The 27,304-nt window shown below is 35.9% G+C and overlaps 1 protein-coding gene across 2 annotated transcripts; it reads right to left on the bottom strand.

The window, feature by feature from the left end:
* Nucleotides 1-5,504: 5,504 nt before the first annotated feature.
* On the bottom strand, nucleotides 5,505-23,567 carry LOC107038851 (FMRFamide receptor). 2 transcript variants are annotated; one of them, XM_015258157.1, is made up of 6 exons: nucleotides 22,877-23,567; nucleotides 12,698-12,727; nucleotides 11,904-12,603; nucleotides 9,395-9,663; nucleotides 9,109-9,298; nucleotides 5,505-6,892 (listed from the first exon to the last, which is right to left on the bottom strand). In XM_015258157.1, exons 3-6 carry the CDS (start codon nucleotides 12,210-12,212, stop codon nucleotides 6,314-6,316), a joined length of 1,347 nt encoding a protein of 448 aa, XP_015113643.1. In that variant the 5' UTR covers nucleotides 12,213-12,603; nucleotides 12,698-12,727; nucleotides 22,877-23,567; the 3' UTR covers nucleotides 5,505-6,313. The 2 variants fall into 2 exon arrangements, with proteins under 2 accessions (XP_015113643.1, XP_015113644.1); XM_015258158.1 differs by lacking the exon at nucleotides 22,877-23,567 and having other exon boundaries at nucleotides 12,698-12,820.
* Nucleotides 23,568-27,304: the final 3,737 nt, after the last annotated feature.

Raw genomic sequence — 27,304 nt, 5'->3', positions numbered from 1 at the left:
AGTGAGAGGGATGGGAGTCTCTGTTTTCTGGAGACGGTGAAATATGGTTGATGGGGAAAATAAAAAAGGGAAGGGAGAGGGGAGTGCGAGGAAGGGGGAGGAAGAGGCTGGGGCTGATATTAGCGGGTTGTACGATTACTTCCGGAATTTGTTCGCGAGGCTAAAACAAAAAAGTGAGTAGATTTTGGTTAATTTGATGAAGATTCAGAGGATCTTTGAGGGAATGGCATATTATTGATAATTTTATTGAATGATTCATCTCGAAAATTAGTGTTATTTGGGAGAAAATTATGAATTAAGAATATTCAAGTATTCTGGATATTTTTTCTCCAGTGAAATGCTCTTTTACTTTTGTAGTCGAACAGCAGGGCCTTCATTTTTCATGTAATGATTTTATTATTTAAATTTTGAAGGCTTAAATTTGAATTCTGATATTGAACCGTTGGAAAAAATTTGAAAGTTGACGTTTTTACGTTGAAAATTGCAGTTTTTGAAATTTACAAGCATTTTCTATTAATAATTTATACGCAATTAATTTTCCATCATAAAAATAAATTGTGAGAATCGTAATAAATTTATTAATATTTAAAATTCTTGTAGAAATCGATTTCATGCTTTAAAAAATTAGTTTACGAATGTTTAAAAAATAATATCCTTAAACTGAATTGACAAATTGCAGTCAAAAATCTGTTTCTTCAAATTTCCTCTGGAATCATTCATCCTTAAGACAATTTAATACAAAAAAATCAAGTCATTCTGCGAATTTCATAATTAAATTTTGAAAATATAATCAGACTACTACCGAGACTTCTTCAAACCAAAAATCCCAGAGACAGTGACAATGTTTGTCGCAATTGAGGAGAAAGTAAAAGAACTATTCGATAAAATCTATAAAATTATTGAGGATTTCCTCGAACACGAGGTGAAGGGCCTCAAGGATTACTCGGCGGAGGATTTAAATAAAATAAAGACGACTCTCTCGGAGTACAAATCCTCCATTGTAAAGTTATTCGAAGAATATTCAAAGTCCATGAGCGAAGTGAAAGAGAAATTGCAGAAAAGTGTCGCGACTGTAGAGGAATTAAACGAGTTCATTAAATTCTCGGAGGGCAAATTGAACGAGTTGAAAAAAACCACTGGAGATCTGACTGATTCCCTGAATAAGCCGGAGTTTGATTCGTTCAAACAAAACCTCAAGAATACTTTGAGTGAGAGTAACGAGGGGATTATGAATGCGTGCAGGCAACTCGTGGATGCCTTCAAGGTAAAAAAACTATTTAATTAAAATATCAAGATTTTAAATATGTTGAATAATGAAATTAAATAATTTAAAAATAAATCTAGGAGTTGAAAACCCAAATTTAAATATTACTCCATTCATGATGCGTAATAATTCAGGAATAATAATTAATCATGAATATTTTAATTAGCAATTCAAATCAGCGAAGCGGTGGAACTATTTAAGTCGACTTAGCCTTTATCTGAGATTTTAACGAATATCTCCGAATCTAAGGGAGATATCAAAATGTTCGTTATGACCTTTTTTGTAGCTCTCAATTCGCTCTACAAAAAAGGTCATGACAAAAATTTAAATATCTCCCTTAGATTCCGAGATATTTGTTGAAAACTGCCCAACAGTCCAAATGAACTAAAATAGAATTTTAGTTTTGCCTAAAACAGGGAATTTTATTCTCAAATAATAAGATGATTAAAAGGAAACTGTCTTCCCCAGAATTCCTTTGTGGAGAAGCCAGTGCCCCCGAAATTGCCCTTATCAGAGATAAAAATCCCAGACATGCAGTCCACGAAGTTCACCCCGACTTCGAAAGACGAAAAGACTGTTCCCAAGCCCATTATCCCCCCAGAAATTCGGGATAAACTCAGGAAATACAGTTTCACAAAACATTTCAACTCTGAAACCATCACAGGACGTGCGAACGTACGTAAATTTCACAGAATTAATCGCAGAAAATTGGGTTTCATTATAATATTATAATAATCATATTATATATACTATTATTTTATATATAATATTATTATAACATTTTACTACCTCGCAGGTAGCAAAATTAACTATTTTCGGAGTTGTCCTGGGGTTTCTCTACTGGCGGCGAAAACGATCTCAAGCTCAACAGTGAATTTATTACAGCGAAATTAAATCTTTAGGATTGTTAGAATAAAGAAAAAGTATAGTAAAAGACATGAGAAAAATAACAAATAATAAAAAATAATAAATGAATAAAAATAATAATAAATAATGAACAGTTTTTAACGAAAAATTCAATAAATAATTGAAGTTTGAAAATAGTCAGTTGCCCATTTTGCCCCGGGCTCGCCGATAATTTAAAATTATTTGAAATTCAGCGGGAATCTCCCTCCCGCCATCTGTCAAAGCCCCCGCAACTTATTTTTCTCGCGCATGTGCTTGCATGTGCTTTTCTGCGCAATAAAAAGCATTCGGAAACCACAAGTGAGTGTCGCACGAATAAATCTCGCATCTCCAGTGTTAATTAAATAAAATAATCGAGGAAAAATGGCACACGAGGGTGAGAATTTGACTGGAATTCACAAATACCTCAACAGCACGACAATGTCTGGCCGAGCCAACGTGAGTACCCAGAACCGGTTTGCTAACCTCCACTATCTCTCGGTTACCCCCAGAAAGACGACGTTTTGATTCGAATTGTTGAAAAATTCAGGTAGCCAAGGTGACACTTGGCACGCTGGGCCTCATCATCGCCTACAATGTCATGAAACCAAAGAAAACCAAACAGCCTGATGCTGCTAAGTAGATCGAGGGAGAATACCTGTCATGAAGCTGTAGCTGGTCGAGTGTTGACTTATGTAACAACTTTCGATTATTCTTTTTTGTTAATACCTTCAAAATTTTTGTCTGCTCCCTTCAAATAAATTATTAGATAAGTATCGTACTTGTTGTCATTTTTCCATGCTCCACTCAATATTTTTAATGTGAAGAAGGAAGAATTTTAGGATTCTAGAATATCATTCTTCGTTTTTGCTGAATTGTTACGTTATTTTTACATTTGGGGGAAGATAAAATTATTTTTTCGCAATCATTCAAGGTAAATTAACGAATGTCACCATAAATTTCAATTGAACAATTTTTATTTCGTTTTCTATTACGACGTTTTGTAAACGTTTTAATGGGGAACTTTCCATTCTTCGTTTTTTGTTAATAATATCTTCGGAATTATTCTCTGCTCCCTGCAAACAAATTATTAGGTAAGTATCGTATTTGTTGTTATTTTTCCATGCTCCACTCAATATTTTTAATATGAAGAAGAAAGATTTGAATGTCTACGTAGTGATTTCGTCGTGAGATTTTAGGATTTTAGAATGTTATTCTTCGTTTTTACTGAATTATTACGTTATTTTTACACTTGGGAGATGATCCAGCTATTCTTTTCTCAATAATTTAATGTAAATTGACGAATATCGCCATAAATTTCAATTAAACAATTTTTATTTAATTTCCTATTATGACGTTTTGTAAACGTTTTAATGAAGAAATTATTTTAAACCTTCTTCTCATGAGTATTTCCCAATTTCCATTGAATTCAAAGACATATTTATTAAAATATTCGTAATTAGAGTGAACTTACCTTAATTTCAGAGCTCTTGCACTAGTTTCTTCAAATAAAATCACATTTTCCATTAAATAAACCAAACAACGATGATCTTGCTTTCATATTTAATAATAATTATTTACAATAAACTTTGAGATACAACTATCATAGTAAAGGAAGAATAAATATTTTCATTCGATTGTAAAAAAATGTAGATATACTTCTATTCCACCTCTGAATAACTAAATGCTTTTGCGTAGGGGAGGGTGGGGCAAAATGGACACTCCACTCATTTTTTATATTCACAACTCAGGAATAAATTCATCACTTGAGCTTAATCTAGGCTCGTTACATTCCATCAATAGTTGAATGAGGTTTTGACATAAAAAAAAAACATTTTCACGGGTCCATTTTGCCCCCTAGTCTCCTACTAATTACGAATCTTGCGGATTTTAAAGTTTATCAAGATGAATTTGAAGATCGAAAAGTTTTCGGACCGCAGGAATAAATTTCAAAGCGATAGTTATCGATAATTATTGCAGATTTGATAAGCCAATACTGTCTTGATGAAAAATCTTTATCGTCTTTCATTCATGGAGAATATTAATATTCCACAGAGCTGGTTGCTATTGCGTCAGAATAAAATGGAAATAGCATTCGGAATTATTTCGTGACGAATTAGCCATTTTATTTGACTATTTCCGTTAATATGAGGTAATTTTCTTCGTCTTCTGATATTTACTTCGTTTTTTAAATTTAAATTACATGTTTTCCCAGCTCTGATGCGAAATAGCGGAATGAGGCGAGCCAAAGTCACCTCCAGGACGAGTTTTTGATTATTTTTTTTCCAAAATAACCGTCGAAAGCTCATCCTCGAGGGGAATTGGAGCGTCTAATTTCACCTCTTCATTGCGAATTTTCACTTCATACAATTGATTACCCTAGATAATTATCCTGATAGAATTATTCATGACTAGAATACGTATTAATTTCGTGTTACAGCCATGAGAGCGTCTTTTTTTCCCTCTTTATTTTCCATATCTTAAACACTGAACGCTTATAATTGAGTAGGATGGCAGAGATTAATTAACTAGTTTAATTTATCCTCTAGAGTGATTACTCCTTCATTAATCAGTTTACAGTAATGATTAGTCACCTGTGTTTTCCATGTGAAAAAAATACTCAGGGGTTTATGATTCTGGAAATCATAGTGAGGTACTGTTGATTATCATACGTGATGAATATTGATTTTATTATTTACACAGTGGTGTATTTTCACTCGTCAGGAGCCTATCTTGCAGTTAAAATTCATTTTTAATTTTTTTATTACTTGAATTTTTCAGTAAATCTGAAAATAATGGGTTTCTTCACTTCCAAATTACTTGAAAATCGAAATAAGGCCATTCTTCACTAGTCCTATCCTTCTTAATCCCATTCTCTATTATCACATCAAAACTTTGAGGTATTTTTTCTTCTCAATACCTATTCAAATGTCTCTTTACATGTCCTCTCGTGTTATCTTATTTTATTCTGTACAAATCGTTTAGCTTTATTTTACAAGAACATTATTTCTCTCAGTTCAAACCACTCTCTCCAATTCTAGTTAAATAAATTTACAACACAAGAGTTTAATTCCCGCAGAGAAGTGATGAAACATGAAAAAAAGTCAATTTTCCGAATTTCCACGTCGAATTAATCACGTTTGATCACTTCACCATAAAAATCGTTCTTCATATTTACAAATATATCCAAGAGCAATAGTTCTTCCCACAGAATTTATTATCGAGAAATAAAATTCCGCAGCGCAGCGGTAAAACGGTTCAAGTCAATTTTGGCTATCGGTCAGTTTTTGATAAATATCTCGGAATCTAAGGGAGATAGCAAAATTTTTGTTAATTTCTTTTTTGGAGCCCTCGATTCGCTCTACAAAAAATGTCATTACCAAAATTTCGTTATCTCCTTTACATTCGGAGATATTCCCAAAAAACTCAGCTCTGAGGTCTAAATCGACTTCACCGTTTTACCACTGAATTTTCGGAAAGCCATTCGATCGCGAAGCCTCTCCCCCCGGGATATCCTCAATTTGTATCCACCCTGCATATACACAATTAATTTAATGAGTATCGATGCCTCCCGCACTAAATTGTTTATCTTTCCCCCGAACCTCATATACCGCGAGGAGAAACGTCTCCCCCAGGACAGCATCAAAGTTCTTCGTAGGTGTCTCGTCTCATTCGTAAGAAACTTCTCAACTTACTGTTCATACGTATGAAATCGGATATATTTGCGCGAGGAAGTCTCAAGTACGTGACATCTGGGGAGGTCTCCAATTTTTCGCTCAACTCACCTCTCATACCAGTCTTTTTGAGTTTTATTTTTCTATCGTTAGGAGTCACCGAGGTATCGATGAAAAAGTTAGGATTCTCAGTTGTTTTTCAACGCGTGGGCAAGTCCTCGACCACAATATGTCGACCGAAAACTCCATTACAGTTGAGAAATATTCTAAATCAATTTTTTATCCCTAAAGAGAAGATTTTTTAATTAAATAATTTTTGCTCATTAGTTTTTTGAAAATATCTTGAAATCCGTGAGAGATAGCGAAATTTCCGTAAATAGCATTTTCGTAGGTCTCACTCTGCTCTACAAAAAATGTTCTGATAAGAAATTCGATATCTCCTCTAGATTTCGAGATATTCTCATAAAACTGACCGGTCACGAATTGTTAATTAATTAAGTGTCGATTCAATATTATTACTCTTGCTCCAGCCATTATTGACATACGACCTAGACGATATTTGACTTGGACTCCTGACAGGACTCCTAGCTGGATAATAAACGCAAGGACTCTGTCTCGTGCTACCATTCAAATGTACACTAGAGTGATTACTCCTCTGGACAGTTGTGTTAGATCTTTGCAGGTGACATCTTCGTATCGAATTTCTCAGTTCGATATTCGTAGTGTTTGTTACCATTGATTCATCATTAGTTTGAAACTCCGGGCTGTCTCTGCCAGCCCCAAAGAACTTGGAGCTGCAGAACAGTCGTATGAATAATCGTTTGAAGTTCCTACCGAATATAACGTAAACGATGAAATTAATACTGCTGTTTATTGTTACGAGAAGATTACCAGCTTGTACCAGCCAGGCTGGTGGCAGTACTTGAAATTTTTCGAATACATTTGACGCTAATGGAAGGACATTACACACTATGAAGACTATTACTACGCAGAGGAGCATTGTCGCGAGGTTTATCTCGCGTCGCTGGTGCCGAGACAGTTGTTGAAGGTCTCTGTTTGCTTTTCTGACCTGGAAAATAATTCAATTATAAATTGATAATTTTTCAAGTCTATTTTTGCTTCTGAATGGAAGCATTATATTCCTCTAATTTTAAATTCGACATTGAATGAATCATTGAATTCAATTTAAAATTCATCGTCAAAGAAATTCAGTAGCGAAGTGGTAAACCAGTTTAAGTTGACTTATCTCCCAGTTGAGTTTTTGAGGAATATTTCCGCATCTGAGGGAGATGGCGAAATTTTCATCATGACCTTTTTTGTAGAGCTGGTGTAGAGTTGGTGATTTTTTAGGGGATTGAGAAAGTCCTTAGGAACATTCTCCAATAGGCGTTGTTTGGTGTTAATAGATATTTCATGTGAGGGCTACAAAAAAGGTAATTACAAAAATTTTGCTATCTCACTTAGATCCCGAGATATTCATTGAAAACTAGTCAACAGTCAAAATTGACTATTATTGAAAGCAAATTGCCAATTGATTAGCGAAAATAAATTGACAATATTCTGAGGGAAACAACATTTATTCACTTGTTTATTTATTTTTCACGTCCCCATGAAATGTCGAGGCAATAAAATTCTTCTAAACCCCAAAATTGTTGTTTTCAACAAAATATTTTTTCAGAAACTGCTAAACCAACAAACACAAGGGGTAATAAATTCGGATTATCGTTGCTGCGATAAATTCCCTCTATTTTTATCGGCGTGAATTTCGAAATTATTTTTAATCCAGAAGTTTTTCAATTTTTCCATTGTTCTAATAGACGAGAGGGGAAATGGGGACAAAAGGGTATTGTTTCCCCTCTCGCTCGCTCTTTTTCTCTTTGCAACTTCTTCTCTGCTTTTTTTACTCTTGGCTACATTTTTCTATCCTCTCCAACCCACGGCGACCAGTCACCATTATACTTTTCGACGGAAAAGCTCCGGCTCCGGCGCCTGTGGCCTGAGAGAGGAGTGAGAAAAATATGTTGCCAAAGTGCACCCACGCGGGGTGCACACCCCTTACTCAGTTGTCAGTAGTTGCACTGTGGCATTTTCGGAGCTGGGGTAGAACGAAAACTATATCGTGTTCATTTTAGTTTAAAGTGTGAATTCATCATCAGTTGAACCGAAATTAATTGACTTTATTTTTATTTTCTGAGAAAGATTTTTCTCGGTTGCTTCTCAAGGCGTGAGGGAGTCTTCGAAGAAATATTCTTAATGATTTTTTTATTCCTAAAGGGAAGGAGAAGGTTTTTTAATCCTTTTATCAGTAATTTGAGGGTGAAACGAAATGCGGAATTTTTACTCATTAGTTTTTTGGGAATATCTCGAAATCTGTGAGGGATAGCGAAATTTTCGTTATGAGTGTTTTTGTAGGGCTCAGCTTGCTCTACAAAAAAGATTCTATTGGAAATTTCGGTATCTCCTTCAGATTACGAGATATCCCCAAAAAACTGAATCGTCCTGGAAATTGTATCTTTTCTTCACACTCAACTCAGTTATTTACTGATAATTAATGAATGCCATCATCAAGAGAGAAATTCTTTGGTGAAAAATGTTGGAAAAGCTGTCTGCTCCAGTAATCTAGAGCCCACATAGCAGCCCCTCACAGTTTGCTTCTACCTTCGAACTATCTAAAAGCAAGGGGAAAAGTATCTGCTCGGCGAAAAAATTTGATGGCAGAACCCGATGAGCTGGAAGTTTGACTCCGTTCCAAGGCGAAGAAATTTCCTTCTAAAGTCTGGGTGAGTCGTTTCGGGGCAATATCTATTCGAGTTTGCTCTTGGTACGTATTACATTTTCTGGGAAATCCCGTGGGAAAATGGAAACTGGGTTATCAATTCGTTAAATTAATATACATTGACTAGTTCGACATTTCTTACTGTTATCTATCTGTATCAAGGAACCCATCATCGAGTGTAACAAGGAAAAAATAAACTAAAGTGATAAAAAATGAAGAGTGTTGCTTGAAAAATTAAATTTCCAATTTTTCTCAATGGAAATTAAAAATCGAGGCTGAGTTTTTGACGAATATCTCCGAATCTAAGGGAGATACCAAAATTTTCGTCATGACCTTTTTGGTAGAGCGAAATGAGGGCTACAAAAAAGGTCATGACAATAATTTCGCTATCTCCCTCAGATTTCGAGATATTCATGGAAAACCGGCCAATAGTACGCTTCGTTACTGAATTATGGAAAAAATTCTTTAAAAAAATGAAAATAAATAAATAAATTGAATAAGTGACTTACCCTTCTATAAATGGCGACGTTGAACACCACAAGGGCGACAAATGGAAAGGCATAGTACACGAAAAAGTACATCCAATTCACATAAATAGTTATGTAAATATCGCTTGATCGTAAAATAGCTGGGACAACGCAGTACACAGTGACATTGTATTTCCAGTGGATTTCCTCCTCGAGGTCTACCTCCCAGAACCTTGAACCAGAAGTAAGAGTAGAGACAGAATAAAATTTATCGTTAATGCCTTGGATAAAATGGCTGATGCTTAAATGAGGATTGAACGCCACTCACTTTGGCATATTGTAAATAATCGACACAATGACGATGCAGAGAACTGCTATTCTTGCTCGTCCGTATGTGCAGAATGACCTTGCACGCAGTGGATGACACACAGCAACGTATCTCTCCATTGTTACTGTCAGTGTCAGGTACACCGTTACCATCTGGGCCATGCAGGACAGTGGATATAAGTATCTTACTATTTGGGGAAATACACCGAATTTGTAGTCAAATAGGAGTCCGGTGAATGCATAAATCGCCGGCAGACCGTGTATCAGCACCTGCTCAGCGGAAAGTAACGCGAGTTAGATTGAAATTTTGCATGAATTTACAGCTGAAATTTTTTTATTAAAAACAGCTGCGTTTTAATTTATTATTTAGAGTTTAATTTTTTATCAAGTGACAGTTGCACTGAAATTTCAGGGAATTTCGTCTTTGAAAATTCATAATTTCATTATTTTCTAACTAAATTGAATTTAATGTCACTCCCCTGGGAACTCTCCTAAACTATTCATCAAATTTCAATTTTTTCACAACAAAATTACAACATAAAATGAAATGGAATACATTTAACTGAATTTATAAAAACAAGTATTACAAACAGCTGCAACTTCGTTTTAATTGATTATTTAGAGTTTAATTTTTTATCAAGTGACAGTTGCACTGAAATTTCAGGGAATTTCGTCTTTGAAAATTCATAATTTCATTATTTTCTAACTAAATTGAATTTAATGTCACTCCCCTGGGAATTCTCTTAAACTATTCATCAAATTTCAATTTTTTCACAACAAAATTACAACATAAAATGAAATGGAATACATTTAACTGAATTTATTAAAACATTTATTACAAACAGCTGCAACTTCGTTTTAATTGATTATTTAGAGTTGAATTTTTTATCAAGTGACAGCTGCACTGAAATTTCAGGGAATTTCGTCTTTGAAAATTCATAATTTTATTATTTTCTAACTAAATTGAATTTAATGTCACTCCCCTGGGAATTCTCCTAAACTATTCATCAAATTTCAATTTTTTCACACCAAAATTACAACATAAAATAAAATGGCATAAATTTCACTGAATTTGCCCATTTTCTTTCCCCTGAATTAAATTCAATATCGCTCCCCTGGGAAATTCCCCTAAACCATTCACGAAATTTTTTTTTGCCAAAAAAATAACAAAATAAAATGAAATAAAATAAAACGACTAGAATAAAAAATCCTCAAGCATGCAATCGAGTATTTCGCATGCACTCGACGCCGAAACAACCCTAACAAGTTAAGATAGGGGACACAGATTGGGCTCATTCCCCCGAATTCGCAATACCGTCGAATTAAAATGAAAAACGAGACTTGTGAATTTCAAAGGCCACACCGATATCTCCCGCCCACATAATAGCCCATAAAACCATACACTCGGTGCATTCGCACGAACCCGGATGAATTTACAGACAACCCCCACCGCGCAAACCTAGCACTTTATTGCCATTAAATTCTCCTCAACTCCGTCAAATAGATTTCCAATAAAAGTAAACTGCCGCAGAGTCTATACACTTTCTCCCCTATCTCGAATCGTCAAATAAAAAATATATCCGCAACCCCAACTGGAATGCACGTCATTCCCAGGGGTAAACAGGGAAATGCTTTGAGGTTTTGCTACATTCTTCGGTTGCGTTCAAATTTCCCTCTCCCTAAGCCCCGAAAATTCCGCTTTGCTCCGAGATATTGGACAATTGTGAGTCCCTTTTACGTGGCTGGAAATATTGAAGTGGATTTTCGCTCTCTTATCAGTCCATTTATTCCCAGCAGTTGTGAATTTTACGAGTATGAGGGAAAAATCCCTTTGAACTGTCAGCCCTTTCTGCTCAATTCTATTCATCACTGTACACGAATAAATTCCTCGAAAATACTCGCATCCCCCTTTGCAGAACACGAAACGAACCGAAAATCAATGAAACGAGGAGAAATAAGTGAACTGTAAATATCACAAGTCTCGTTGATCAACCCCCATTCATGCAGAATTTACTGGTGATCGTGAAAGCCAAGCACAAAACATTCACGCTAGACTCTCATTTGCAGACGTAGCTCACGAAGGGCTTTGAGCGATTCAGCATGCAAACGATCCTACCGACACAGATAACTCGACGGAATTTTACGAGTGATCTCCCATAAAGTATTCTGAATATCGAGTATTGCTTCGATGAAGAGTTGATGTTTCATTGGGGAATAAGACCTTGAGGCAGACTTGAATACCAATTCATTTTTTATGGGCTATCATTTCTTCAATCAATTGAAAATTCAAGGGAATCTGGGAATTCGACTGCATGAATAATTTTTCAGAGCATCTGTTCATGGCTTGAGTATCGCGTATGTAAATATATTTTTTAATTGATTGGTTTGGAAGAGTAAATTCCCTGGGAGGCGAAACGTTGGGGAAATTTCAAAAAATGTCTACCAGTGTACCAATCCCCCAAAAACAATGGTCTCAATTAAATTAAAAATCCTCTGAAAAATAATCTTACCGAGGCAATGATGAGAACCGTGTCACACCTGGCGAGTCCAATGAGCAGATAATTGATGGACGATTTCATCTGCGGTCTCGACAAAATAATCATCGAGATGATATTCCCAAAGAGTCCAAAAAGCCCAACAAGATTCAGCAGAATTCCATTAGTGACAAACTCGAATAAAGCCCCATCATTGAGTTCAGCATTGCACTCGAGTGTAAGATTACCATCACCACGAAGATCAACAACTGTTGAATCATAATTAGTCCAATCACTTGGCAATTCCGTGGTGACATTCGCCATTCCCCAATCGAGTTCCATCATGCCTTCAATTATTCAGGGCTTTATTTTTCCTCCTCCTCCTCTTTCGGGACAATTTTATTATCAACTTGGCCTCGTCCTCCTCGTCGTCCTCCTCCACTTCGGCCACTTTTACCCTAGTCTTTTGACGTCGCTTCACGTAACCATCTTCGTACCTCTCTCCGTGGAGTTGTAGATGTCTGTCCAGCCCCTTGGGCTCCCGCCTCTCTCTCCTAGCCAGCCTCACTCTCTTCGATATCAAACCCACCTCAACTGGAAAAATCTTCTGGGAATTACCGCTGCACTCTCATTCCTCTATTTTATTCAAAAGTTTTTTCCTCTTCTCTCTCAACTTTTGTATCACGAGGTGAGGTTTTTGCGCAGACGGTTAGTTTTCAAGACGCATTTTAATATCCTGAAAAAATAAAATATAAGTTTTCGGACGGGGGACTTGTTTCTTCGGATAACACTGTTATTCCATTTTCGTATAATCACTTCTTGGGTTTTACCTTTGATTTCAGGGGCTGGTTCAGACGTATCTGGAACAGAAGGAGAAAAATGAGACGAGGTTTTTCTATTGCTTCTGAATTTATCACGCACGGAAGAATTCCGGAGGTTCCTGCATTTTTTTAAATAGAAAATGTCCATTTCATAGAAAAACAAACAGTAGAACTTTGTTTCGACTTTTTCTATCAAATTTTTCCGTTCGTGATTGCGTTTGGAGTCAGGGTCGAGTGTTTTTTATTCCACGAGTGAAGAAAATGGGAAACTGTCACTACTGTTAACGATGTTTTCACAGCAAAGATCCCTTCATCACGAAATAAAAATAAAAACGCATTGATAAATAATGAAAATTACTGATCGTTGGTTCGACGAGGCGATATCTCCGGGCAACAATTCAGCGGTTTCATTATGCAGTACGTCAAACTGCCCAACAGTCGTATACAATGTGAAATTACTCCTCGCATTTCCCCATCCTGTCTGTCTACCCTTCACAGCTGAATAAATCCACTCGCGCCGACAGAGCCGACGAAAACAAACCCATTCCGGTGAAATGATTTGTCCAGTGGAAAATGAAAATATTATGAGAATATTATTTTATTCAAACAGGGGGTAAATTGAGTGCGATAATGGCACTCGTAAATCGACAAGTGTCACGGATACCCGCAAAGACACGAAAGTGTGTGCTTGGGATATTAATGCTTATGTCAGCGCTGGTGATAGATCGTGGATTCACCCAGCGCCTTGTCTGACCGGTGCACGTATTTTTCCACTCACTTCGGTGTTTCGATAGAGGCTGTGTGAAATTGAAGAATGAGCAGCAAGGGTTGAATGGAGAAACCCAAGGCGATTGAGTTGTGGTTTAGGTATTTTTTTTTTCGGGAGATAGGGCTGGGAGAAATGAGGTTGAATGCGTTGGAATGATGATGTTTCACTTGAAAAATGGGGAATGTGAACGGTATCGTGAGACCAGGGGGAGGGCGAGACCTTAATTTATACATCGACCTGAATCCAGTGGCGATTTTGACTATCGACCAGTTTCCAAATTTTTGTTAAGACCTTTCTGCAGCCGTTTACAGCGAAAACTCATTCTCAACTTAAACCGTTTTGCGTAAAAAAAAACAATTAAATCCACTACTTCGACATTTATTGTCATTTCACCAGTTTTATAGCCGTCAGTTGACCACTTAGTCCCTCTCCAATCATTGAATTTTAGCAAATGACTCATAAAAGCGAAACAAATCAGTCCCAACTGCTGAAGGTCATTACTATTTCCAAATAAAATCGATGCAACCTTAATGACTAAAGTAGTTTATTGGCTCCCTACTGAGTCCCCATCTAACAGCGACCCCCATCGACTTCTAATATGAATAATTAATAGAGTAATGAAACGATTCATCTCACAGGGGCGCGAAGACACTGAAAACTCCCCCGGAGCCCTCATCAGGCTAGATGAACACTTTATTCTCTTCAGGTGTCTCATCACTGCGAACTGCCTTCTCATCATCATCGTCGGATCTTGTCGCGCGAACACGTCACCGAGCTGTTGTTTCTATCACGATTAATGCTCAACGGTAAATTACCACGGCCGATCACCGGCGCAATCCTCGAGTCATTATTCTTTCTCGCATTCAGGTCAATTCCCCCGGATTCATCACTATTTTTTACTCCAGCTGGTTATTGGTCAACAGGGCAGACTCATTCGTCATGAATTAACGAGTGTTTGTTTCTGCGTTTTATCTATTTATAAATCTGAGTAATCGCGGGATTTATTAATAATTCGTTTGCTGTGACGAATTCTCCAACAGCTGGTATTGTCGTCGCACACAATTAAAAATGATAATTAATCCTCAAATCATCAAAAAATCTTCATTTCGTCAAGTTTTTTTTCGCGATGTCTTATAAACCGCTGGAGCATGACAGATTGTCGTTTTTATGAATTATTTCGGATGGAATTTCCCTGGATTTCCATTGAATTATATCAATTTTTGGGTTTTAAGGAGCGAAATGATGATTTTGAAGAGAAAACAATGAGAGGAATTTTTTTTTGAGGATTCACTGGCTGTTTCATTGAATGTAATGTTAAATCGTGCGACCTCGCGGATGACGAAAGAATTCACGGTAGTGATTTTCGGTAGTTCACTGTGCCAAACCCATCCAACATGGCACAGAGATTATTTTTGGGTAACATTCTGCGTCTATAAGAATTTTCATCTTACATCCTCCAATTTCTCCGTGACATTTGCGATATTCATGGGAGGGATGGATGAATTTAATAAAAGATTTTGGGGTGAGTGAAAGGCGATACGTGGCTAAGCATATCTGGGAGAAAAAATTCCTGCGAGAGAACGATTTTTGGAAAATTATGGTTTTTCGATTTGATGTGTGCAGCCAAATATCGAATATTAAGATATTGTCGGAGGGGAAAATGGGAAGAAATGTTCGGTAGGAACATTTGGTATTTTATCTTGGCCTTTTTTAAATTTAAATAGAGGAATGGACGCTGTTAATAATTTTTTACTGACAATTCAAGGAATTTTGTCAATTTCAGATTAATTATTCCGGAAAAATTAAGGAAAAATGAGGCAAATTTGGATAAATCTCTCCTTGAACCCCAGATTCCTCTGAATTTTCAAGGAATTCCCGGGCAATTTAAGAGTATTTGGCAATTAATATTCACTTTCACTTAAAAATTCACGTAAATTACGGAATTTCCATTGACTTTCCCCCTCAACAGACACCTTTACAATCATCAATTTAAATTAAATTAAATTTCGCATTAGTTCATTGATTAATATTACCCAACAATATTTAAATTATTAAATTAATCGTCAATTGAATATTCAAATTCCGAATTAATTTATCAATCAATAATTGAAAATACTTTAATGAAATTTAGAAGTATTTACTCAATAGTCAATTGAAAATTCAAATTATCAATGATTTCATTATTTTTCAAATTCCAATAGTTAAGTTAAGCTTAATTATTGAAATTCTGAAGAATAAATTTTCCCAGTAATTTTATTACCGGCAGATTCACACGCTGAAGGAACAGGAGATTCAACATTCCCGGATGAACGTGCCTCGACTATTATCCGATTGGTTTCCCGAGGTTGAAGCCTTCCCCCTTGAAATGGGATTACGATAACCAATGAAAGGAGTGAGCAATGTCCCCTGATACGTGAATAAATTTCTCGAAAGTTACACGTGAAAATACGGGAGTTACGAGAGAGGTGGAACAAGTAGTTTTCCCTCGAACTTAGCAATGACCCGACTAGCTGACGCCATTTTTACTCCTTTTACTCTTGACGGTTCTTACGACGTCAACACTGAAACTTGCACATTATTACTGCGCGCCATATCTCTCTTCTTGGGGCATAAATCTGCATCAGCTGCATAAACTTGATGAAAACTCGAGTCGTTTAATCCAGATTATTTTTTTCACATTTCGGTGGAGGAAATTATCCGATAATCATATGATTTTTAATTGGTTGGCGTGATAAAATAGTATTTCGAATTGTTATTCGGAGAGTTTTTAACTGAAATCCAATTATTCAAAAATATATTCATCGACTATTGTAAATTTTATAAAATTGTAATTTTTTTTTGAGTCGAACTATTATAATTAATTTCCATTTGCCATATATTACAAAAAACCGATAGTATTATTACCGGAAAATTTGAGGAATTTTATGAAAAATAAAAAAAAACGTTGACTTCACAAAAAAAATTTTTGTTATCAAAATTTCATGATTTTCTCACTCAAAAAAAAATTATTCTCAACTCAATTGATAAAAATTCGATGTGACGAGTTGGTGACGTGAATAAATATTCATGTGAAGGAATTACAAATGATCCGGTCGCCTTTAGCCATTAGTACGAAACTGTTTTGATTCTGTCTGGTTACAATAATACAAAGAAGTCACACTCATCTCCAACGTCTGATATTCCCGTTCAGCAATCCCCCGGCTATTTTTACCCGGACATTACCGAGTGGGGGGGTAGAGATGCTGATGAGTGCGGTGACCTTGAATTGTGGTATTTAACAATGTGCCAAATTCTGTTGATTCAATGGAAGTAATTCATCAACACCAAGTAATTGGAAAGACTTCGTCCTTTGCACTCATGTGTGGCAAGGTGATTGTGGAAATAGTGATGACTATTTTCTCATATCCTCTATCTTTACATTAATATATTAAAACAAGACTCCAGGAAAAAATCCCTTCGGAGCCATAAAAAAAAGAAAATTCATTGGATTGCAAAAAAAATTTACAGAAAACTCCAGCTCCTCAGCCATTAACGGTCATTAAAACGATTTTATTAATCACTCGAATTTATAAAAAATAGAAGATCCCAAAAGATTTCCATTCATGCCACCGTTTCGAAACGCATAAATGAAAATCAGTAGCGAAGTGGTAAAACGAGACAAGTAAATTTTGACTATGAATATCTCGGAATCTAAGGGAGATGGCCAAATTTTTCTTATGACCTTTTTTGTAGAGAAAATTAAGAGCTGCAAAAAAGATAGAGATGAAAATTTCGCTAGCTCCGTTAGATTCCGAGATATTCCTCGAAAACTCAGCTACGAGATGAGTCGACTTAAACCGTTTTACCACTTCGCTACTGAAACCTTTCGGGATCTACTATTTTTTATAAATTCGAGAAGTTGGAGTTTTCTCGAAAGATTAAGAGCAGTTGAATGAAAAAAAAGCACAAATAAATGAATGAATAAAATAGAAATAATTTTGAATAAAATCACATGAATGACGGTATAAATGACTATCAGGGGCTGTTAATTAATGAAATTAATTTAAAATTCCAAATTGCAAAGTCATTCCTCGGAAAAAAAGCCCACGCCCTCAAGAATTAAAAGGTCAAGGGCAAGAATCCTCCCCCGATAAGCGCCTGAAATTTACCATTGAAACGTACAGTACCGAGAAACTGCCATTATCGAATAAATAGAAAGGGGTTGGGCAAAGAAATTGCTTATTCTACGCAATACTCGCGGAATAAAAATAAACAAAGTGGGTTACCTGCGGTGGGGCAAATAAAACGTGAAATGTATATGCACAATGGGATAAAGTCCCGATACACGTGTGATGTGGCTCGTGATCGTGAACGGGTGGGATATACCCCTTAATTGTCTTTTCGGTTTTCCCCTCAATTTCCGTCGATTCTCTAACGCTCGGATGTGCGTGGGGTAAATTAGTAGACGAATAAAACTAGGGATATTCGGAATGAGCTTGTGCGCATCGCGAGGACGATTGAGCTAATGTCAGTTATCCTTTGCGTACATAAATTAGGGGTCAATTGTACTCGCTGAATAACATCATTTCGTACGGTCGAATAAATATTCAAAGGACTTGGGAATTGTGCATGCAAATATTTTAAATTGGATTTTGTTGTCCAATTTCGAGGTCTGAGGGTCAGCGCGTAAAAGCGCTCTCGGCCGGTGGAATATTTTCGAGCTTTTTCCGTCAATTGTTCACTTTCCATATTTTTTTTCAATACTATTCAATTTTTTATTTCAGTAGCGAAGTGGTCCATCAATTTACGTCTTTGCTGAGCTCTTTGCTGAGTTTTAGAGGAATATCTCCAAATCTGAGGGAGATAGCGAAATTTTCGTATATATCTTTTTTGATGCTCTTAATGTGCTCTATCGAAAAGGTTATAACGGAAATTTTGCTATCTGCCTTAGATTGCGAGATATTCATTGAAAACTCAAGAATAGTCAAAATCGAGTTAAACCGTTCGACCACTTCGCCCCTGATTTATTCTTCGATTATTATTCTTTATATTTTTTTGAATAAATGGATTATTTGTCGAGCGTCATGTCTTCCAAGCAAAAAGAATACATTTTTTATCATTAAAATTAAATTTGTTGTTAAAGTTAAAAAAATGAATTGAACAAATTAAATGGGGAGAAAATTATCAAGTGAACAGCGAATTCGAGAAGAATTTTAATTATCAGGCATTTCGTGCAATTTTTATCGTAAAATTCTCTCCACAAAGAAATGCTGGGGGTCAGAGGCTCACGTACGAAAAGAAAATACTGGATTGCAATGGCATTGTGGCCACCTGTATCGTGTACAGTGCAATGCATTTATGGAGGTAAATTGCAACTATACCGGAATGCTCGAAGGTAATATGCAAACACGTTATCACCTAGCATATCAGCCATTTCTCCTTCCCACATGCACCGTTGCCCCTTGCGAAAATTCCGGATTATAACAGTAACAGATATACTTTCAAATGAGCTTTTGTCCCTTGGGGAGGTGATCAGTTTTATTTAGGTAGATTTGTAATGGATATTCTCGCGATGAAGATCAAATGTTCGAGGGAATGTAGGTCTGAGTGAATCGGGACTGTGATTTTTTAAAAATTGTTTTATTCAGATTTCAAGAGAAAAAAAAATCAATTCAAAAAATCAATTCAATCAATATTTCTTTTCTGAATAAAACAATTAAAAAAATTGAATTAAATTGAAGAATTAATTGTTTCTCATCTTGAAATCATTCATTTTTCACCCCTGAGTGACCCTCAAGAATTTTTTATGCAAAAGCATCATCTCAAATCGAAGAAAAAACATCTCCCCTGAATAAGTGTGAAGCCATGAAACTCTTCGGGAGTGATTTACTCTCATTATTTAGCCCACAGTTATTTATCTCACTTCTCCCGTTTCACGGGGGCATTTTGCTCTTCAGTTTCCCCGAAGTTTCGTGGGTACAGCAGCCTGATAATGGGGAAAACACCACCGCAAGGAGATTTAAGTGCATTCCTTCAGACCTACTGGAATATTCTGATGAAGCAACAAAAGTTACAGTTTCTCAGACATTAAAATCATTTTACGAGGTGGGTTTCATCATCCCTGTTAGAAGTTAAGTTTAAAAAATGTGAACATTCTCAAAATTGCCAAATTTATTTCTCAGTAAATTCCATCAAAAGAATTTCCATTTTTTCAAAATCAATTTAATAATTTAAGTAAAAATATTCTAAATCAAATCATTGATGACAAGAAAATTTCACAGATAATTGAAGAATAACAAATCCGTTTTACCCCAGTAATTCTTATAATTTATTTAATAAAATGAAGAAACTTCTGGGGCGAAACGGGTCGTCTGAAAATTCCTCTCGTGGCTTATTCGATTCAATTCGACAAACGGGTTAAATCATTTCTTCTCACTGAAGCTCTCACCCTGAATGTATTAAGGAATTGATTGAAAGCGATTTCTCCCCCCCGGGGAATTCAAGACCATGTCCGTAATCGAGTCATTCGTATATAGTGGGACGAGGTCTATTCAGATTTATGAAACGAAGTTATGACAATTGTTCGGGGAAATATCAGTCGTGAATGACAGACAGATATTAATTTATCGAAGTTCCTTCTAATGGATTCCAGCAGATTTCTGCGTTCTGTGTGCGGAGGAAAAAATATATTTATATATATTTATTTAAAAATAAATATGTATAAAAATATATTTTTGTATTGTTTTATAAAAAAAATTAATAATTTGTTTCGTATCGTCTCACCAAAAAAATAAAACTTGAATAAACTCCATAAATATTCTTCTTAAACTTTGTAACCGTTGAAAAAAATCATTCTTTACGGATTATTTAGCCCCACAAATCATTGAACTTTAATACGAGGTAATTACGAAGACTAGGATTTTGATATTGCGAATGTGCCCAGCTCAAAGGCCGAGTAGAGTTGGCAGATCGATAATGATCAGTTGAGCTAGTCATTCGTGACTTCGATGATTGGTTTCTCTGTCTCCCTGGGCATCTCCACCGAGTCCATCACGCTCGCATCAACTTCCGTGAACGGATGGACGTGAAGAGCAAAGTTAAGGAAAAGTTGACCAGAAGAATCTCTCCCCCAAAGCAATTAACTATCTGGATGATTCGGTATCTAACAAAACATGATAAATCGAGTTTCCCTTTGTGCCAGGGGCACACTCCCGACGTAAAGCGGAGGATGTGACCCCCTGTACTGTCTTATCAATTCACTGCTGGAGCGATAGCCCTGGAGTGACGTCAACCCTTGACGTCGAGGAAGAATCATGTCGGAATTTATTCTTGATTCGAGCCTCCGAATATTCTTAATAGTGATAGATCGAGATACGAGTGATGACGATTGCCCATTCAGAGGCCCTCGTAAATCAATTGTCACCCTTATCCACATAAATTCCACTCAAAATGCCCATTTGCCTGAATTGGATCATCTTATGGGACTCAAAGAATCCCATCACACTTCATTCAACCTCATGACTTCACCACGAAAACTATTCGACTTAAACTTCTGAGGAAATCATTTTCAAATTCACTCACTGTCAATGGTATCGCCGACGAATCCCAATAATCCGTCGAACTTTTTCATAATTGCGAGCAAATAAGGATTACCGAACCAATCAATTCCCCCCAAATCCAATGAGCACTCGTTCAAATACGCTGTCCGGCGAATAAATCGATGGTAATCTGAGATTATCCCGGCGCTGACAAATAATTGGAGACTCTCCCGTAAATCAAAAATCCATTCGTCTGCTCGGAATGACGATATGATGAGCGATGAAATAGGGCCCAGAGCCGCTGGGAGCAGTCACTCAGAAAAATCAATCATTGGAAAAAAATTACACTCCGAGGTACTTCATACAGAATTTTCCGCCGGGAAATTGTGTCATTGAAAGGGGTTTAGTTTCTTTACAGTAAATTAGTCTCTAAATTAATTTTTTTTTCAATTTTCATTATAAAGTTTTGATTTCCAATTTTCCTATTTTAATTATTTAAAAAATTTGATTGTTTAAAAAGCGATGTTAATTGCACTGCAAACATATTTTTCTGAAAAGGATTTTTTTTAAGTAAATAAATCGCTAAATGAAAGCTTTGATAAAAATTTTCATTTTGAAGTTTTGATGTTCAATTTTTCTATTTTAATTATTTAAAAAATTTGATTGTTTAAAAAGCGATGTTAATTGCACTGCAAACATATTTTTCTGAAAAGGATTTTTTTAAGTAAATAAATCCCTAAATGAAAGCTTTGATAAAAATTTTCATTTTGAAGTTTTGATGTTCAATTTTTCTATTTTAATTATTTAAAAAATTTAATCGTTTAAAAAGCGATGTTAATTGCACTGCAACTATATCTTTAATTTATAAATCATATCACACCCCAACACAAAAAGTGACTAGTCATTAAATACTTTCCCCGTCACCGAACTCATTTCCAACTACACCGAAGCCATAAAAAATGTAGAAGGGATAATTGAGTCCTTTTCCTCTGATAGACCCCGCTGAGATTGTCGAGATAATGGATGGGAATTAAGGCGAATGGCCAAGAGGGGAAGAACCACGGGAAAATGAAAGATAAGAGGAGCTGTGGACAGATTTGCTCTCGAGATGATCCGTGTCAGTTGTATTGTCCCATTTTTTTTTCAACCCAGGGTTTAAAAAAGAAAACTTTCTGTGGACCAGTAGTCGTCAAGAATTCCCTCTCAACATTTGTTGTTTAATAATAAAAAAACTAGTCATTCATTCAAACATAACAAAAAAAAAACTTTTACTCCAAAAACTTTTTCGTTTTTTTTTTTCATTTTGTTGATATATTTTCTAACTGAAATAAAAATCACCCATTTTGCCCCATCAGTTTACAATTCACTTTTTTTTTTACATTCTCCAAATTTTCCCGAATTTTTAGAGAAAAAAAATGAAGAATAAAAAATGAAAAAAATGAATTGTTCTGATTTAGATTAAAAATATTAAATAAAGTTCTTGAGAGTAATTTTTCCTCCTGTGCAATAATTGAATGACTCCACACGAATATCGACATTTATTTGAACGATTCGGCCACTTGCCAATTGAAATTTACAGCGTAAATTTGCAAAATAAAAACGAAAATCCCGAATAATTTTTCAAGAAAAAAAAAATAGGGATAAAAAATAAAAGATTAGTTGTTCTGATCTGGATTAAAACAATTGGTTTGAATGACTCCACCCGAGCATCGACACGTATTTAAACACTTGGAGCCCTCGCCAATTCAAAATTGGCAATTGAAAGAGTCCCATCCCCGCGCCCCGTCAATAACCAATATAATATGCATAAGCGCCAGCCTCAAACGATTATGCAAAACCCGAATGACAATTTCCCATAAACTCACCCATGAAAACTTAATAACACTGAATTCTCATACTCACCGTAAACTGTTGCAATCGACTTGGCTTTATCCCCACAATTTGACAAGTCTTCCAATTATGATGAAACATTCCACAAGAATGATTAGCACTGTTGGTAATTCTCACGACATAACCACCATATCCAAAACGTTGCATCACGGTTCACTTACTTTAGCACTGGGTTAACAGATGAGAAACGACACTGGCAGGCTCCGGTTATGTATAATGCGACGATATAAATAAAAGCCCCATGGCTCCTTGTTAAATTAGACGTCGTGCATACTCGGGGTGGGGAATGCATTTCCACTTGTATATTCCATATTTCAACCAGAAAATATTCACTCTGTTGATATTCGTCATTGTCAAGGGCTTGATTTAAAGAACCAATTTTTCCACGCTAAACAAATATATCAACTCGCCATTCGCGATGAAAATTGATGAATGAAGTTAATTTAAAAATCATTCAGAAGCAGAATAAAAACGTCGAATCAAATGTCAAATCTATTTAAAATAAATTGTCAGAGATTCTGCGACAGAATCTGATTGATTGATTGTTTAATTTTATGCGAGTGATATTGCAAATGTTTTCTTTTAATTTAGTATTTGTTGATGAGTTTGTAAATTTTGGGTGTCACATTTTTCCGAAAAATTCACTTTAGTTTCATTGGCTACGCTTCGGGAATGGGAGACCGGCGTGGATCGCGGGAGAATATCGTAGCGCTCCTGAAGCGCACTGTGAGCGAGCCGACCGAGCCGCCGCGACGAGACCCGACCGCCAGTCAGGGTGTCAGAAATGACCCTGGCAGTGATCGCCGCCTGCGCTCTTCGCATTCGCAATTTCGACAGACGTCAACTGACTTTCTCACTTTGCATTCAAAATCCCGATAGTACGAGCATTGAGAGCGTGGGTAAATGTATTATTAAGGGAAATGACCCCAAAAAACTGAAATGTTGGAACTAAATGAAGAAAATGAGAGAATTTAATGAGTCAGAGAGGGAAAAGACTCTGTTGAGTGACTCTCAGATTTTTAAATAAAATTTTTTGACATTTTTAAAATCTATTTCAATGTTAATTAATTCCTGACGTATTTAATGAAATTTCGTAAATGAAATTCAAATGCAAATAGTATTTGCATCGTAAAAATTCATTGAAATCTAATTATTTTTTAGTTATCATTGAAAATATAATTATATTATTAATTGGTCATTTAAATATTTTTTTAACTTTGCATCCCCTTCAGATATTATTTGAAATTGCTCGCGACATAATGCAGGGCCAAAAAATAACTCTTTTTAATTAAAAAATCTTGCAATTTTCAATATCTCGTTGACTGTCGTAATGTCCGAATCAATTAACTCCTGAAGAATTTAATGAAATTCCGTAAATGAAATTCAAATGCACGTGTTATTTGCATTATAAAAAATTTTCAACAGTTCATTATCAGACTGAATATAGCGGATCGTCTCGGTGACGATGCCACCACTTTCGACAAAACTTTAAAGCCCAAAAAATTACGACAAAGAGCTGAAGAACCTTGGACGGCAGAGGGATAATTGGCCGTGGTTGGAGCCAGCCAAGAAAACCGATTTGAGGTAAAATTCGCTGGGCATTAAGAAGTTTCTTCTGGTTGTTCAACTTTTACAATACAAAGACCCTGTTGAATTATTCTTTTGTTAAACGAGATAATTTCCATGTCTTTATCTGTTCTCCACCGCCATATAAATAAGATCAGAATGGGAATGCCGGTGAATCAGGGGTTTAGTTAAATGAAAATTTATGCAGGGAGAACGCCAAAAATTGTCGCATATGCATGAGGGCGAATGTCCAATTTTTTTAGAATTGATAAGAAAATTTCGTACAAAAGTGGAAGAAAAAATTCACAGCAAAGAAATTTAAATGCAGAAATAATTGCTGTCAACGGAATTAAACTGAAGAATTTAGCCAAGATTCACCCCCGGATAAACGAGCCGTGTAAATATTTTTCCCTTTAAATATTCATCCCCAGTCGCGACCGCGGCTCTCGTCCCTCGAAAGTATTAATATATGTTAATCCCAAGGCTATCGCATTATCTCCGAAACATAAACTCCATAATTTTTTCATGCCAAGTGCTATAAAACGGTCGGTAAACCCAACGAGCGAAATTCCGTATCGACCTGAGAGGGAAAAAAAGCTCGGATTCCATTTCACTTGAGCTCATGAAAAATTCAATTTACCATGAGAATTAACCAGCGCAACTCGTTTCTCTGTTTATGATTAATTTATCCGTCAACACCGTGAGAGGAGAAAAGTTGGGCAATTAACATCCCCGAATGGTAGAAACTTCTCTGCGAAAGGTTTAATAAATTTAACAAAAACATGGAGTCTTGGACAATGGGAGAAAAATAAATTGAGGAAATCTGAATGTTAATGGGTTTTTTATCTCATTGAGGACTTGGAATTATTTATTCATTCATTCATTTGTTCCATTTGTTTACTTGTTTATTTATTTGTCTACTTTTTAATTTTTTAATTTATATTTCAATGTCTTCCTATCAAAACCTGTCTACAAGCTTTCTCTAAAAAAACTAGACAACTTTCTAAAGATTTGTGGGATAATTCACAAATAGTAATCAATCCAGAATATTTCCCAAATGGACAAAGTTTGGAAATTACCTCTGAGATATTGCAAGAGCCATTGGAATCCGTTAATGCAGCACATCGAGGTGATCTCAGTCAAATAGCTGTTCCCTGTATTTACTAGGCATTAATCCCCCTCCCCCCCCCCAAACCCTTACATATATCACGTGTTTGTTCGTTTTACCATCAATGTACAACACTGATGTGAATTGAATTCACAGTTCCAATTACTGTTGATGTATCTGCTCATCTAGATTATACCGACTCCGAGGTTTAATGGTTATTCGATTCACAGTCATCATCGGGATGGGGCTGTATATATTCGGAGGGCAGTTGAATACTCGAGAATTTATGACGTCTTCATACATTTTTTAAATACGTTTTTTTAAATGCGTTCTTTTTATTCCGAATAATTAAAATCCCATTTTTATCAAGATTGTGATCTCAAAAAATGAGCAATCAGTCCAATAACATAAATTTCTATCCTCAACTCCTGAATAGTTCATGAGATTTTCTCGCTCATCATCTCTTAAATCTCCCTCTTCATGCGATATTCAGCTTTACGACAGGAAACCCCCAGAAAATAACACCCCGAAGCGCCAATTGCATGATTCGAGGGGTCAGTTGCACCATAAAAGCGGTTTGGCATTTCCCCCAACTGGCCCTCCTGATAATTCCCCTGATACTCTCAAGAAAGTTCACGAAATTCTCGATTTATAAGCCCCCGGGATAAATTCAACGCGCACTGAAGTGTTGGCTCACAAGATACATATAATGCGCTTTGCAATGGTGTCGTATAGTTGTCAAGATGATGTATCTACCGCGCCGTAAATCTCAATTGGCCAGCGCCTAACAATACCCCCCAATTTAAGTTCCAATCATGTTACACTGTCGTCTCAAGGCTTTCAATAAAAAAAAATGAGAGGGGGCGAGGGAATTAATTCGATAGAAGTGATGTGAACAACTTCCTGATTCATTTTTCAAGTGAAAAATGAAAAATGAATGGGGAAAAAACAGGGGAAAAACTGACGGAGAGAACAACTCAATTATTATGATCGCGATTTAATGGAGAAAGATAATGACAAAGTTATTATCCTAAAATTTCTTCAATAGCGAACTAGCGTGCTGGTTCTTGTTAAAATGATGAAAGATGTATTTTCAGTCGGAAATCCCGGTTTATCACGAAATATCACATCTTGAGTGGAGCGTCGTGTGCCCATTACGTCCTTTATTAACCATGACCGCTATTAACGATAATTACCATCAAGTGTTCATAAATGGACTCCATGTACCTCATGTGAAAAATGGCTGGTGCTAGAATACACCCCCTGTGGTTAATATCGTGGGTCAGAGGTGGCAGGAGGAACACCTGCCACTTGCCACCTACCAGCATATCGGGCTGATTCTACGGACTATTAATGGCGTTCTAACAAAACATTTTTTTTTATTATCGACTATTGCTCAATCCTAAATAACAATATTTTTCCTTAAAAATATTGTCTGTTCTTGGCTTTTTTTACGTGAGAAAATATTTAATCGGTCTCAAGAGTGTGATTATAATCATAGTTGTTATAAATTTTTCTGTATAATAAAAAAACGCGGTTTCAAAATTGAGGAGATGCCCCTGATTCTGACGCTTATCTGTTACTCTGATGATGCCATTGAGGATGAATTATTATATCTATCTCTCTAATATGTTTCTGTCTCTAAAGATTCATATGGGGATCATATGAGGATTACATGAGGCTCAAATTCTTTAAAAATAATAATAATATTTACATACTATTTTATGTAAATAAGTGGAGAACGGAATTGCCGAAAAAATTCGGGG

This window comes from Diachasma alloeum, unplaced genomic scaffold (genome assembly GCF_001412515.2).
Source record: "Diachasma alloeum isolate Michigan unplaced genomic scaffold, Dall2.0 Dall_scaffold_00289, whole genome shotgun sequence".
NCBI classification, from domain to species: domain Eukaryota; kingdom Metazoa; phylum Arthropoda; class Insecta; order Hymenoptera; family Braconidae; genus Diachasma; species Diachasma alloeum.
This window is presented reverse-complemented; position numbering and strand designations above follow the sequence as displayed.

Coding starts and splice junctions, on each gene's coding strand:
- LOC107038851 (XM_015258157.1), bottom strand. CDS start 12,212: ATGATGGAACTCGATTGGGGAATGGCGAATGTCACCACGGAATTGCCA. Junction 9,299..9,394: donor ATTATTTACAATATGCCAAA/GTGAGTGGCGTT, acceptor TTCTGGTTCAAG/GTTCTGGGAGGTAGACCTCG. Junction 6,893..9,108: donor ACGTCGCCATTTATAGAAGG/GTAAGTCACTTA, acceptor ATTATTTTCCAG/GTCAGAAAAGCAAACAGAGA.